The sequence below is a fragment of the Chiloscyllium plagiosum genome, unplaced genomic scaffold (assembly GCF_037043375.1).
Source record: "Chiloscyllium plagiosum isolate Xiang-an unplaced genomic scaffold, Cpla_swu_hap1 HiC_scaffold_31, whole genome shotgun sequence".
Taxonomy (NCBI): Eukaryota; Metazoa; Chordata; class Chondrichthyes; order Orectolobiformes; family Hemiscylliidae; genus Chiloscyllium; species Chiloscyllium plagiosum.
In genome coordinates, this window is record NW_028270169.1 from 47042348 (window position 1) to 47058401 (window position 16054).

At 40.9% G+C, this 16054-nt stretch overlaps 1 protein-coding gene across 3 annotated transcripts in view; it reads left to right on the forward strand.

Moving 5' to 3' along the window:
- The window catches only part of lig3 (ligase III, DNA, ATP-dependent), a 69003-nt gene that overhangs the window by 20767 nt on the left and 32182 nt on the right, over window positions 1–16054 (forward strand). For all 3 annotated transcript variants that reach the window (XM_043718725.2, XM_087977492.1, XM_087977491.1), the window contains 7 exons: window positions 3294–3371; window positions 4730–4898; window positions 5632–5787; window positions 8888–9019; window positions 10856–10935; window positions 11408–11495; window positions 12529–12606. In XM_043718725.2, coding sequence (XP_043574660.2) covers window positions 3294–3371; window positions 4730–4898; window positions 5632–5787; window positions 8888–9019; window positions 10856–10935; window positions 11408–11495; window positions 12529–12606 — 781 coding nt within the window. The remainder of the gene's footprint in view (window positions 1–3293; window positions 3372–4729; window positions 4899–5631; window positions 5788–8887; window positions 9020–10855; window positions 10936–11407; window positions 11496–12528; window positions 12607–16054) is intronic.

Below are 16054 nucleotides of genomic sequence, written 5' to 3' on the forward strand. Positions count from 1 at the left end.
GATACGAAGATGCAACCTATACTGTGGAAGAGAAGAAACTGTTAATTTTTATGCCTCACAACAGTGATGATACTGTCAGAAAGAGTTTTGTCAAAACATGGAGGAGCTTGGAACCAGGGTAGTGCAATCGTCTTCAAATGTGGATATGATGTCAATGCAAGGGATCATGTGAAAGTTTGTTACACAATATCTTGTGTGGTAAGGATGACACTTTAGAATGATTAAGAATTGTTAAAGGACAGAAAATGAGCAGGAAGAAGATTGCAACACTGCTATTCCTGAACACGGCAAGAATCTGGGCTTGGGCCTCTGTAACTTACAAACCATGTTAATGACTTAAACAAGGAGACAGAACAAAACAACCAAATTTGTTGATGTTACAAAGAAAGGTAGAAATGTAGGAAGTATGCAAAGGGTTATAGGTAGTTGGATGACAAGATGAGAGGTATGTTGAGTAATTGACTTTAGGAAGACTAGGAAAAAGTTGGATGTTCGTGATTGGCAGGATTCTGATTTCCTTGTATGTAGAACAAAGTTAGCTTGGAAACACTTGAGGGTAAATCACATGTTTGTATTTTATTACAGGAATGTGCCATCACACACTGGAGTAGCACATTGGAAATCAAGCAGTACTATTTTCAGAGCTGCCAAAATTGAAAAATTGATTAAACCACCAGATTGCCCAATTTAATCTAATTGTTTTATTCAGAATAAAGAAAATGTGAAATAACTCCACAGAGGTCGGTATCCCATTACCAAGTCACCCTTTATTTACATGTGTATAGTACTTAACACTGGCCCAGCTTTCTCAGAGCCAGCTCTCAGAAGGAATAGAATGGCTGACACTCCTGCCTTTTTTTTGTTATTAACCAGTAAAAATTACAAACAAACAGTTAACATGAACAGCCATTTACAAGGAACAGCAATTTACAGGGGAAAGGGGTGGCAAAGCCAGAATCCAACCCCCACCGTTCAGACACTCCTGTTTTTTTTTCGCAGGTGTAGGGCACAATGAAAAACAACAAGGGCGCAAATCTTTATTTATATTCCGCTGCCAAGAAGAAAGGAAACATTGGAGTGGCCAGTGACCAGCAATGCCCTTCTCAACAAAGGGCAATGCTGTGTCTTCAAAAGACAAAGTGAAGGGGAGGGCAGGGATTAAATCAAAATAGAGTTGACACTTCTGTTTATATACTTATTTCTTTTGTTTTTCCTTTTTTTGATTACCGACACTCCAGTTTAATCTTATTTTCCCCCACACAACCACCTAACACCAGTAGTGCTTATTTTTCCCCAGCACCCATTTTGTGTGTGTGTGTGTGTGTGTGTGTGTGTCTCAGAGAGAGAGAGAGAGAGAGAGAGAGAGAAAAAAGGTGTAGGACACAGTGAAGGACAACAAGTGTGTAAATCTTTATTTATATTCCACCACCAGGAAGAAAGGAAACACCAGAGTGGCCAGTGACAAGCAGTGCCCTTCTCAACAAAGGGCAATACTGCATGTTCAAAAAAAAAAGTGAGGGCAGGGATTAAATCAAAATACAGTTAATACTCTGGTTTTGTCTGTCAGCCGGGACTCCCTGATTGGACTAGGTTAACAAACCCAATCAAGGGGCACATATTCTATGATATCCACCTGGCTAATCTCATTACAATCACTATAAAATATACACCAGGTTTTATCATTAAGACATCAATAACAATTTATTGTAATCAAACTCGTTTTAACTAATAGCAAAAAAGAAGCATGAATTGTTAGCTAATAAACTTAAATTCTACCCCTTGTAAAGGAAGTCTGTATGTGTAGAAATAGAGACAAAGCATGATATGAGTATTATGGGGGGAAGGAGAGAAAAATCAGGGAAGCACTGTTCTGGCACCAGTTTAGATCATAGATGTCAATGAGTTGTTTTCTTTTGACTACTTCCAATTGTTTGCTGACGGGATGGGTTTGTTTGCACTGATGCTGTCTTTCATTCACTGGTTGAGAATTTGCTCCTTTCAGTGTCCCTGAAGAAAGCAGTTTACTGGAAAATGGTTTGTGCGGACAGCTACTGAGAGATTTTCTGTTATTTCTCCTTTAAAGGAGGTGGGTGAGGGTGGAGAGGGAGAGAACGAGTGAGAGAGAGAGAGAGAGATTGAGGTGCTTTTTCTTTGCAGGCTGTCTACAAATACAGCTGCAGTCACTGACTGAGGAGCCAATCAAGTGATGATTGCATTACTGGGCCCTCCTGAGGCCACAACAACTGGTCAATTGAAAAACCAGTCAAAGTACATCTCTCAGCAAAGCTAGACACACGACACAGGCACACACCTCACAGTAACTTGTTAAAACTGCAAGATTGTCTTCTACAATTTCCTCAATTTAAAACTATCTTTCTTGTAGTCTGAAAAGTAAAAGTAGTCTTTTTTAATGAGAGCTAATGTGCAGGAATAAAGAATCATTTCTGTAATTTCAGAGTTTTGGTCAGACCAGATCCGACCACTCCCGTATGTAGATCTTCATATCATTGGGAAGAATTTGCTGGCCTTAGGTTGGGTACAATGCAAGTTCACTACGTTGACCCCTGGGATGAGAGGGAAGATTAAGTTGAATGAGCTTGTCTTCTCTTGACCTTTGATATCTGAGAAGTTATTGCATTAAAATATGCAAGATTCTAAGAGGGCTTGACACATGAAATGCTGTGACACTGATCTCACCAAAGAGTCTCTAACAAAGTCATGATGCCTCGGGGCGCACAGTGGCTCAGTGGTTATCATGGCTACCTTGCAGTGCCAGGTTCCCAGGTTCTAGCCTCGGGTGACTGTGTGGATTCTGCATATTCTGCCCGTGTCTGCGTGGGTTTTCTCTGGGTGCTCCGGTTTCCTTCCACACTCCAAAGGTGTGCAGGTCAGGTGAATTGGCCATGCTAAATTACCTATAGTGTTAGGTGCATTATTCAGAGGGAAACAGGTTTGGTTACTCTTTGGAGGGTTGGTGTGGACTTGTTCAGGGCCTTATTCCACACTAGAGAATCTAATCGACCATTTATATCTGAGGAGAAGTTATTTCACTGAGGATTCAGATTCTATGTAATTTTGTATCTATCCTAGAGAGCTATGGATACATATTTGTTGAGTGGAATACTTTTGACCTCTTAAGAGAACCAAGAAGTATGAAGACTTGGGCGAGAAAGTGAGATTGTGATTGAAGTTCAGCCATAATCCTGCTGAACAGTGGACCTGGCTCATACTCCTGTTTTTAGTTCTTATGTCCTTGTGAATAAAACTGATGTGTGCTGTGTTGTGCCTTGCAGATGTACAGCCAATGATCTGAAATGCATTATAAGGTTGATCAAGCACGATCTAAGAATGAATTCTGGAGCAAAACATGTGTAAGTAGCTATTAACTTTTAATTGGAAAAGGAGAGTTTTTTTTAAATTAGTTCTGTAGCTGTATGTTTAAAGTTGCATTTTAATGTACCTTTTCATTTAATTGTGCATCTTTTTTTTATTTGAATTGTCATTTCCCTTCTGTATATCATTCCTGAACTGAGAGACCATATAGCTGATCGATTTCAAGATGTATCTGTGTAATTGTGCTGCGAAGATGCTACGCTAATCTAGAATTGATTATATGAGAATGTGGAAAATAATGCTACTAACTGTGGCTGGTATCAGTGTAGTTATGAGGAGTTTGACCTTGGTAATTGCTGTGCTAAACAGAGAACTTTGTTCCTCCAGGGATTCATTTTCAATTTCGGCAAGAGATGTTAGTTTTTTGTTGTCTCCTAATGTTGAAAAGATTTTAATATATTCTATACTTCAAGTTCCCATCATATTAAATGGGTTTCTTCACAAGCTTTATATACACTTCCTGTAGTGCCTAATCACATACTGGTTGCTGTCAGGCATCTGGATTTTAGCTTTGTTAACAGATGTTCATGTTATCTTGTTGCTTTTCATAAATGGCTTTGAAACATCCATTCCCTTGAACTTTGGAAAAATTGTACTTTTCAATCTTGCTAAAGCAATTTAGCAATGTGTTTTCATTATTACTAAACAATTGGCATTCCGTTCTTGCAACATCATTTTCATCCACCAGTATGGTTTTGCTTTGATACATTGATGCTTTCCGTTTTCCCAGCTGTATTGCAATACTATTTCCTAAGTGCATTGTTTTTGCCATCTTTAGTCATTGGAAAATGCCTGGACACTATTCAAACTGTTAATTCCCTTCAGTTTGTGGCTGGCATTGGCTGTTTAGCCATGTTTCATTCTGCTTCTTTTGGCCAATTTACAGTTTTATATGCTTCCTTTTTCTACAGGTCTTCGGTAACCAATTGTCATCCCATCTGCCCCTTCTAAAAATGAAAACAACATTTAGAAATCTCATGGCTTCTCCCCATCTTGTTCACAGCCCCAAGCTTCTCACCTACCTGGGAACCAGGTTCTATTGCTACTATGGTTTGAGTCAATGCCTTAATTGTGGCCTCACCCATTTTTCCAGGACCTTATTTTCTGTAATTGTACAGCAAATTCTGGATTGTACTTAAGAGAAGTGTTCAAAATTTGGAATTGTATTGCAGTGTTTCAATCTAACTTATTCGTGGGCCGTATTTCCAAATGTCATCAATTTTCATATAACTAGCTCTCCCTGATTGGTATGTTCATGAAATGCATGAATTTCACTGGCCATTCTTTTATGTTGCTAACTAGAATGTATGTACCTTTTCCCACTGATTTCACTTAGGCTGGATGCCCTTGACCCCAATGCTTATGATGCATTCAAAGCTTCACGTAATTTGCAAGATGTGGTTAACCGTGTCCTCCAGAATCAACAGGAATCTGAACAAGTGCCAGGTTTGAAGAAGATTCTTAGCATCAAGGCCAACCTTCTAACCCCCGTGCAGCCTATGCTGGTAAGGGTCCACTTTCTTTTCATCTCCAAACTGGCCATTCTATATGAACATGAAACCAGTATTAAATACAGTTAAAGGCACGCACAGACATTCTAAATTAAACACCAGGCTGTGGTAAGTGGAGTAAGTTGTGGGCTTAAACTTTTGTTTTCATGCCAGAACACACTAATCCAGATGAGAGATAGTCAAGTTGAATTTTATATTGGGTTATGTTGGTATCAGAAGTTGAGAGACTATTATAGGTACGCGATTTAATTTAAAGAACTAATTCAGAGGAAAATCAACTAGTACCTGTCAACGTAGCCATGTAACTCACAAGTTCTCAAAATAATCCAAATGGTTTACTGATCTTCTTGAGGGAAGATAGTCTACACTCTTTGCAGGGTCCAAGCTACATATAGCCTTTAACAATGTGGTTAACTCTGAACTGCCATTTGAATTATCTAGAAAGTTCAGAAGGTGGCTCATCATCTCTTTTTCAAGGAAAATTAGGGCCTGAACTGTAACCTCACAGCAGGTGACTAAACCTAAACAAGGTTACCTGGAGCACATGTTGCTCTTTGACGAGAACATGATTAACCTATTGCATTGTGTAAAATAAACCTGACCAAAAATGTTTAATTTTGACAAGTGTCCTATGAGAGGGTACTTCATATTGTAACTGTAAATTGATTTTTTAAATTTCTCTGCAAATTGGGGGGAAAAAAAGTCTAATCTTGTTTTCGCACTTCAGGCAGAAGCTTGCAAATCAATTGAATATGCCATGAAGAAATGCCCAAACGGAATGTATGCAGAGATCAAGTATGATGGAGAGAGAGTTCAAGTACATAAAAATGGGGACACCTTCCAGTACTACAGCAGAAGCCTGAAACCTGTGTTGCCACATAAAGTGAGTAACTCCTTCCTCTTGCTAAAGGAACAAGTTTTCATTCTTCTGAAATCTGTTTCCATTCACCTTTCCCTCCTTGCAAATTGTTGCTCCCTCTGATCTCTCTTTCCTCTCCAAAGATCTTGAATGATTCTATCCCAATTTTATGCACATCTTTCCTGAAATTCCATGTTTGAACTCTCCGATTAGGTTTCTGTCTCTGCTATAGTACTGAAACAGCTCGATCAAAGTCATATTTGGCATCCTTATGTGACTGTGATAGACAGATTATCCCTGCACAAGCTTCTCAGCTTTCAACAATCTTTGATAGACCTGCAAACACTGTAATCCAAAATAGACAAGCAGGAACTGAAGAAAATCCTGAAGAAAAGTTATACCCAACACGTCGACTTCTCCACCTCCTGATGCTGCCTGGCTTGCTGTGTTCTTCCAGCCTCCTGCTTGTCTACCTTCATCAATCTGTGACGGAGCCAATCATATCAGCTTTTTCCAGTTTAGGATGTAAATACACTGGAGGCAATTCAGAGAAGGTTTGCTAGACTAACACCTGGAATGGGCAAGTTGTTTGAGGAAAGGTTGGACAGGCTAGGGATTGTATCTGTTGGAGTTTAGAACATAAAAGTGACTTGATTGAAATACAAAGTCCTGAAAGGGCCTTGACAGGGCAGATGTGGAGAGGATATTCCCTCTTTTGGGCAAACTTGCAGCTAGGAATCTCTGTTTAAACGTTAGAGGCCACCCATTTAAAATAGAGATTCAATATTATTTTAAAATCTGCGGGTCATGAGTCTTTGGAACTCTCTTTCTTTGTGAAAACGTCATGGAAGCAGAGTCCTTGAATATTTTAAGTCAGAGGCAGGTTGATTCTTCTTAAAGAATTGAAAGGTGAATGGGAGGACAACAATGCGGATTTGAGATGATAATCAGATCAGTTATGATTTCATTGAATGGTGAAGCAGGATCGAGAGCCCGCATGACCTACCCCATTCAGTGGCTTCTGTTCCCAAACTTGCAGCTTTTCCTCCGATGTTCCTAGGATCTATTTTTATCAGCTCTTTTCTACTTCTCATTCTGCAGTGACTTTGTGTAAAATGACTGTCACCTTTCACACAGATGCTGACAAAATGTTCAGATTTAACTCACTACCACCTTTCTCGATCCTCTCTATTGTCCCTAAATTATCAGACTGCATTTCTAGGTGAATAAAAATTTCCACCAATGAAATATTGGGTGACTGAAATTGTTGTTTTTGATCCCCATGACAAACATCACTCCCCATTGACCGACTCCATCTCTCTCTTCCTGACAGCTGTTCTGATGCTAAACCAGACTGTTCAAACTTGTTTTTTTTTAACCTGAGGTGAGCTGTCAGTCAGGTATTGCTAATGACAAGGCTGCCTGTTTTTATGCCTGCTTCAGATTCTCTGCATTTGTTCACCTCCAGGCTTTGCTTTTATAAAGCACATCTGGCTGGCCAGGCTGATTCTACTCTCCCTAAACACAAGGTTATTAAAAGACTAGGTTCTTATTTACTAACTCAACAAGTGCCATTCGCTGCTACACCCCTCCAACCCTCGGCCCATGTGCTCACTGAGCTACACTGGCTCCTGATTAAGAGGATGCTCGATTTTTCTTCCTAGCTTTCAAATCTCTGTGACCTTGCTCCTTCCGATTTCTAATAAACTTTACTTCCACAATCTTCAAAAATCTTTTTCCTTTGATTCTGTTGCCCTAGCCAGCTAGACCAAAAGCTCAGGAATTGCCTTCATAAACCCCTCACCAGCTTTACCTAACTTCCCTCCTTTTAATGCACTTCTTAAAATGTAAGTGTTTGACTAAGTGTTTGGTCATCTTACTAATTTGTTTTGTTTTGTAATGTCTCTGTGAGGAACCTTTTTGATGTTTTATTTTGTGTTATATTCTAACAGCAACTTTTATTTTGTATGAAAATATCTCACCTGGACCAGGGATATCCAAGAGCATCTGTGTATTCTCAGTTACCTCACTTGGTGTTCTTTTTTCTTTCTAACTCACTTTTCTATTGACTATTTTTGTATTCGTTTCATCTCCTTGCTAAATGTAATAGTATACTGTGGAGGTCAGTCTTATCCTAGCAACCATTGTGATCATGAAAACTCTTGGTTTAATCTATCCACTTGTATAGATTTAATTTGAGGAAACCACCTCCCTCTATACATGTTGAGCTAACCTTCCTTTGACTTGCTTCACTTGGGGCGGCATGGTGGCTCAGTGGTTAGCACTGCTGTCTCACAATACCTGGGACCTATTCCAGCCTCAGTTGACTGTCTGTGTGTGGAGTATGCACATTCTCCCCATGTCTGCATGGGTTTCATTGGGGTGCTCCAGTTTCCTCCCACAGTCCAAAGATGTGCGGGGTAGGTGGATTAGCCATGCTAAATTGCCCATACTGTCCAGGGATGTGAAGGCTAGGTGGATTAGCCATGGGGATTGCAGGGTTACAGGGATCAGGTAGTGGGGTGGATTTGGGTGAGGTGCTATTCAGAGAGTGCGTGTGGACTTAATGGGCTGAACTGCCTGCTTTCACACTGTAAGGATTCTATGATTCAATCATGTTTCTTACAGTCAGTAGTAAACTAACTGGGATTAACTACATCATGAAAATAGATCAAAGTTGGGATTACTGAACAAATTGGCAGGGCCCTCTGCCCCTGAACTTGTTTAGTTAAGTTTATGTGGTTTATTAATAAATCATATGGTTGTCCTCTCTCATATTTATTGTTGAACAGATGAAGTTCCATCAGGAATGGATGGGATTGGAATAAATTTGATATCAACAATTATTATTTTGATATTTGGTTTATTTTGCTGGTCATCTTACAATTTCAAAAATTTCTAATTCTTACTAATGAGTAAAAATAAACTGGCATCTGCACAAATTCAGGTCAATCTACTTTGTGCTCAGCTGGAATGAGACTTGAACTTCTGCCCAACTGACTAAATCAAGTCGATAACACAATATAAATTCCGGAGTTCTGGTTTGACAAAGGTGGACCGATTCGGCAGACTTGCATTGTTGCAAAAACAATTTTGTCTTTTTCATGTGTTTCTTTTCTTCCAGGTTGCCCATTTTAGAGATTTTATCCCCAAAGCTTTCGTCGGAGGTGACAGCATGATTTTGGATTCTGAAGTGCTGCTGATTGATACACAGAGTGGAAAACCACTCCCTTTTGGAACACTGGGTGTCCATAAGGTAATGTGATTGAAGGATCCAGGTTTAATGTGTTTCCCTAATATTTTGTGATGATCCCATGCCTGTTATTCAGAGGTGTTTGAGGCCTGCAGTTAAATAATTGAATTTCAGCTTTCCTGTGCACGAATTGGAAATCTTTAAGAACAATTCTTGCCATTTGTTTCTGCCTCTAATTAAAATATTAACTTGTGGTGGGATGTGATTTCTGAGTTTAGTCCATACTCTTGACAAGTGGTAGTCTGTGAAGTCGAAGAGCACTACAGGGCTGCTCTCTCGTTAGAGAGTTGACTGATAGTGATTTAATCTGAGGGTCACCATGCCTCAGGCAAGGTTGAGAAGGTGGGACCTTCACCAATCAGGGAAATGAACCCACACTATTGGCTTCACTCTGCATTGGAAACTAGCCATCCTGCCAACTGAGTTGCCTGACTCCCAAATAACCATTTCTTTGTTGACGAACTCACTCACTGATCATGGAGGGCTATTTGATTGCAACTGATCTTTTTTAGCATAATGTCATGAATGAGCACTCAAGACGATTGGGTGGTTTCTCTCCAACACTTCTCAAACCCTAGCTGGTGAGGTCAATGATCACCACCTCTACTCTCACACCGGCTGAGTTCGGCAAACTGCGTACATTCCAGCAGTCACATTTGAAACCTGATGGTCAACTTGTCGACACGTGGTGTTTAACTCAAAGCTTTTGGAGGAGAGATTTTTAAACCTCAAAACTTAAAGATGCAATATTCAAAACTTTTACTCTATTATAAGAGGTCCCCAATTTACAAACATCTGACTTATAAATGCTGTTACCTACGAGCAAGATCCCATTTTATGATTAACTTTAAGCATTTGACATGCAAGTGTATACTCATACTTACTAAAATCTCCTTTATGTTGTGTTCCAACTTGTATACAAATCAATTTATGAACATACTCTGGAAGTGAACCCGTTCTTAACTCAGAGACAGCCTGTATTTGAAGAGAGATGTTGGCTGTAGAGAATGAAACATCATTTTATAATGACTCAGAATAATGAAACCAAAACTTCTGTACCTGAAAGTATTTTACTTTGGACAATTTGAGAAGGTAAACAACTTTGTGTCGAAGCAATATCTTGGATAGATGCCAGGACAGCAGGGCCAAGGACCAGTTCATCTGTGGTTGTGCTACTTTGGTCAAGAAATGCAGTTCACCTCATCTTTACTTATCATTGTCTGTCTGTCTGTCTGTCTGTCTGTCTGTCTGTCTGTCTGTCTGTCTGTCTCTCTCTTTTGCCACCCCCCCACCACTTCATTCTCCCCTCTCTTTCCCCCCCTTCTCTCGTTTGCCCCCCCTTCTCTCGTTTGCCCCCTCTTTCTCTTGGCCCCCCCCCCCACCTTCTCCCTTTCCCCCCCTTCCTTCCCTATCCCCTTCCTCCTGTCAAGTAATGTCTTGATTTCAAAATTATTATCCTTGTTTATAAGTCCTATCTGTGTAATCTCCTCCAGGCCTACAATCCTCTATAGCAGTAGCTCCTCGGGTTAGCTGGAAGGAATTCCAGATGAGGTGCTCAGTCCTGATCATTATCGAATGCATGCACTTGAATGGATTTAGCCCATCTAAGATGCATCCTGTTGTTTGTTTGCTGGAAATGTATAGGTTCAAGTGGAAAATGGCCATTTGGTTGAGGTATTTACCACTGCTGACAGTGAAATTGTACTCCACTTAAAGTCTGTGCCTTTATTCTGAGGGATGTAGTTTGGAATGCTCTTTTTCTTTTTGGATACTTTAGCAATTAGTAGAGCTAGAATTATATGCATGAAACCATTTGAATTCAATTTTCTTCTCTTCCAGAAAGCTGCTTTCAAGGATGCTAATGTTTGCCTTTTTGTCTTCGACTGCATTTATTTCAATGGCGTCAGCCTCATGAACAGGTCTGTACATTTCTATCAAACCAGCATCCAGCTGAAATTCCTAATGATCCTGGATCTTAACAGACATTGGAGATTATTTAATTGTAGTTAAATGATTTTATGTTGTGCAGCTAAGACTGACTGTTCTGACTGTCATGTTTTCAAAGCCACAATCCCAAAAATAAATTGACCAAGTATTCAAAGATGTATTCCTAAAACAAAACAATAGTTTTCTCTGATCACTAGCCTTGGGAATACTAGCACATATTCTTAGTATTGCTGCAGACTAGGAAAGGCTTGAATATCTTAATATATTCTCTTGGTCAACTTGGAAATTTAAGTTTCTATCTTAAAATATAGTGGCTCAATAGCTTCTAATGTCTTGTTCGAAGTGCGGGTTGCGATGGAAGGTTGAGTTAGACTGACCTAATGGCTTTCTTTATGTGCACTCGCATTCAGAAAAGTCACAGAGATGTTATTAATATCCTTATAGACCAATCAGTGAACGAAAGCAATTCCTTCATGACAACATGGTTGAAATCCCCAATCGGATCATGTTTTCCGAGATGAAGCATGTGACCGTAAGTATAGTCCCATTTTGAATGAAACTTTATACAAATGCCTCTCAATGTTGCAGTAACCATGACTGAATGTGAGGGTAACGTCGACTTGTTCGAAGCATTTTTTAAACCGGGAGTTAGTCAATAAACAGGACACACACAGATCTGGAAAAGGTGATTCAATGAGGAAGGAGATGTAGTGCTTTCAATGTAGACGTATACATGATTTGGGTCAGGCACTGTACATATCACAGAAGCTTTCTCTCCAATAATTGCATTCTTTCCTGAGTTCCTAATCTGCGATTCCATTTCATAGTGTCTGTGCCAATGGTGAAATTTCATAATATCAGCTCATAATCTTTGTACCTGCTGACATATATTGAAACAGTGAGCAGGTTATACCTGTCCATTATTCCTTCTTTCTTTGTGTTCTTACATTGGTAGTCATTTTGTTTTCCTGATACTTTGACAAAACCTAGTCACTAAATGCTGTCCACTTCAGCTGCTTCTGCTAGTGTATACCTATCAGTGGTACAATGGGCTGCAGTGAGGTTTCTCTCAACATACAAAGGTTTGTAATCTGTCAGACATCATACACATCCCAGCTTACACATTTAATGTGAATCATCACGATATTTGCTGAAAAGAATACATAAATGCAGCTTTGAGGGAGCATTGCTCACTCTATCCCCCTTTACCCTCTGTAAAACCCACCGCTATGATGAAAGCTTTTGGTCACCCTTCCCAATGCTCTAATAGCCCCAATTTGTCACTCACTGTTGCTACCAGAAATGTATTAGATAAATGCAAGTTTTTTTGCCCCAGAACTGTTACTATTCAAACTTGAATTTCTGCTGCTCTACCTACATCAAGCTTTTGAAGTTGGTTGTCTTGATTACAAGATAGTAACAGAAAATAGAAACCAAGGTTGTTTCTTCGTTTATCTAAAAATTGCTCGTGACCAATTCTGTAGCTAATCAGTCCATTTGATAAAACATGTATACATTCCTCTGACTCTTCTAAGAAAAAAAAATCTTCTATCCTGTTTTGGTAGAGGGCCTCTGATTTGAGAGAGATGATCAACCGAGTTATTCAAGAGGGCCTGGAAGGACTTGTACTGAAAGACATTAAGGTGAGATATTCTCAGTGTGGGTTGTTACCTATTGCCCTGTCTTCTGCAAGTGCAAGAATTGACTGTTTATATGAAAATTATCACCAAATAATTGTGTGTAGGAGATATTTTTGGAAAACTAGTTCTTGAATTGTGGGTGTCAGTGGCAATGCAGTATTTATTGCCCATTTCTAGTTGCCCTTGTACAACTGAGTGTCTTGCTTAAGCCACTGCTGATGTCGGTTAAGAGTTGACCATGTTACTGTGTGACTAAAGTCACATATTGGATGAGCATGACCCTTAGCAAATATTGTATCTATACAATCGCTGCCTCTTTAGTTCCATGGGCTTCAAAAGGTAGTATATAAATTTAATGTTACAAGTCCTCCTCACTCGCTGGACTGTTGTTTCTCTTCTCAGTTAATCTCTCCATGTTCTCCTTTGTTTTGCTGACCCTTCCTCTACATGTACAGGTTGTCCTCTTTCTTTATCCATGCTTTTCGTTTGGCAAAGTGTCAGAGTAGGAGCCAAGTTTTGTTTCCCCTGAATCGATTCACTCAAACTCCATCCCTCAACCCCCAATAACATTTTGCAGGAAGTCCTTGGCCTTTTATAGTGATCAGTTAGACACTATAGGCAAATGGGCTGAATGGTCTTAGTCCATAGAGTCATAGAGATGTACAGCACGGAAACAGACCCTTCGGTCCAACCCCTTCATGCCGACCAGCTATCCGAACCCAATCTAAACCCACCTGCCAGCACCCGGCCCATATCCCTCCAAACCCTTCCTATTCATATACCCATCCAAATGCCTCTTAAATGTTGCAATTGTACCAGCCTCTACCACTTCCTCTGGCAACTCATTCCATACACGTACCACCCTCTGTGTGAAAAAGTTGCCCCTTAGGTCTCTTTTATATCTTTCCCCTCTCACCCTAAACCTATGCTTACTCATTCTTGACTCCCCAAACCCAGGGAAAAGACTTTGTCTATTTATCCTATCCATGCCCCTCATAATTTTGTAAACCTCTATAAGGTCACCCCTCAGCTTCCGCTCCAGGGAAAACAGCCCGAGCCTGTTCAGCCTCTCCATATAGCTCAAATCCTCCAACCCTGGCAATATCCTTGTAAGTCTTTTCTGAACCCTTTCAAGTTTCACAACATCTTTCCAATAGGAAGGAGACCAGAATTGCACGCAATATTCCAACCAATGTCCTGTACAGCCGCAACGTGACCTCCCAACTCCTGTACTCGGTATTCTGACCAGTAAAAGAAAGCATACCAAACGCCTTCTTCACTATCCTACCTACCTGCGACTCCACTTTCAAGGAGCTATGAACTTGCACTTCAAGGTCTCTTTGTTCAGCAACACTCCCCAGGATATTACCGTTAAGTGTATAAGTCCTGCTAAGGTTTGCTTTCCCAAAATGCAGCACCTCTCAGTTATCTGAATTAAACTCTATCTGCCACTTCTCAGCCCATTGGCCCATCCAAGATAATTTGATGAAAGTGAGTGTTCTTCATGGGCACCAGCGCTAGACCCAACCACGAAGCTGAGCTGGATTTGGACCCTGCTTGCTCCTGATTGATGCTCTGGCTGTTCAGATGCAATGCCCATCATATTTGGATCAAGCAGTAATATGGCGCTCATGGGTAAAGCTCACTTTCATCATTTCTGTCCCTCATCGTTAAAGTGTCTGATTCCCTGCAGCCTCCTCACCCTCAGTCCCACTGCGTGGAGAAGGCTTAGAGGATGATCAGTGCCCTTCGAAGCCGATCCTTTACAAATTGCTTCCTTTTAAGGTCCTCTTCATTCCTCAAGTGATGTGGTTTTTTCCACCCCCAACTAACCCAGTGTGGGGAAATAACAATGTGGCTGTGCCCTCCATAGACAGGACATTGAATAGATGTCTTCAAGGGAGGTCATGCCCTCAGAGATCTTCCCCCACAGAAAGGAAGCTGATGCATTCCCATCCACCCCACCTCTCTCCTCATGGCAGACAATGGAGATCAGAATCAAAGACATGGCATTCAAGTGGTGTCAGCAGGACAGAAGTAAAGCAATTATCTCAGGAAGCAAGGTCTGATTGGGGCCAGAGTGATATCCTGAACACATTTCGATCAGCATAACCAGTCAGAGAGGAATTTCTCTGTAGGCTAAGATCAGGGACAGGGTGTGGGAGCAAATATCAAAATAAATGCTCCAAGCACATGTCAAAGTCAAGAGGATCTAGTAGCAATAATCAGGTCAATGAAAAAGGAAGCAAAATAATCCAAAAGGAAGAGATGGTTTAACACCATCTCAAGTCATTGGACATTTGTCACGATGGATTGATGGCAGGTTGATACTGACCATTGATAGAAAGAAGACAAATTGAAAGGTGTGGAGTTAATCCTGAGAAATAGTCCACTCACTAGTGATCACCAAAGGCTGCAAGAAGCTGCTCAATGAGGAAGCTGCAAATTAGGACCAGTTACGACCCTTCCATATCTTAGAATACTCCTCCAGCCCAAACACACCTCCTCCAACCTCTAACTACTTCCAGCCCCCATCCCTTTTCCTATTTCTGTTACCTTCCCCCACACCTGCAGCTCTCCCTATCTCTCTCATCTCTCTGCAGCCTCTGTCACGCTCCTGCTGCCCCTACACACCTCCATATCTGTAACCTTCAGACCTATATACCACCTTATCATTGTAATAGCCCCAGCCCCTCGTACCCTCCATGCACCCCTCGCCCCTACACTCCAACTTATCAAACCTCCTCGAGTTCCTATGCTCTGAGCTGTTTGTAACCTCCTCTTGCAACTACATCCACCCCTATCTGTGTAATCCCCTCCAGCCCCTACATATATGCCTCGCTATCATTATAATCTTTTACAGCCAGTATATCCCTCCATATCTTTGTATCCTCCTTGCTTCTGTGCTCCAAACTGTTACATAATTTCCTCCAGCCCCTACAATCCAACCTCTTAGTGATCTTCTCCAGCACTTACAATACTGTCTGTGTATAACAAGCTCCAGTCTCTTCACCCCTCCTTCTCTCTGCAATCTCCTCCAGCACCTACACTCATCTCTATCTATGTAACCTTTTTCAGCCCAACACTCTGACTTATGTCTGCAATCTTTACCAGCCTCTGTTCCTCTCCCTTCCTCTAACACTTGATCCAGCACTTATACCTGCTGTCTCTGTATTCTCCACCAGCACCAATACCTTTGACTATCAATGTAACCTTCTCCAGCATCCACATCCTTCCCTACATCTGTAACCTCCACCAACCCCAACACTCCTCCCTATCTCTGTAACCTCCTCCAGTATCTACAACCCAACCCCCATCTCTGTAGCCTCCTCTAGCCCCAGTACTCCAACCTATCTCTGTAACTTCCACCTACAATCACACTTCTCCCTATCTCTGTAGCTCTCTCCAGCACCTACATCCCTCACTATCCTTGTAACCTCGTGCAGCAGTT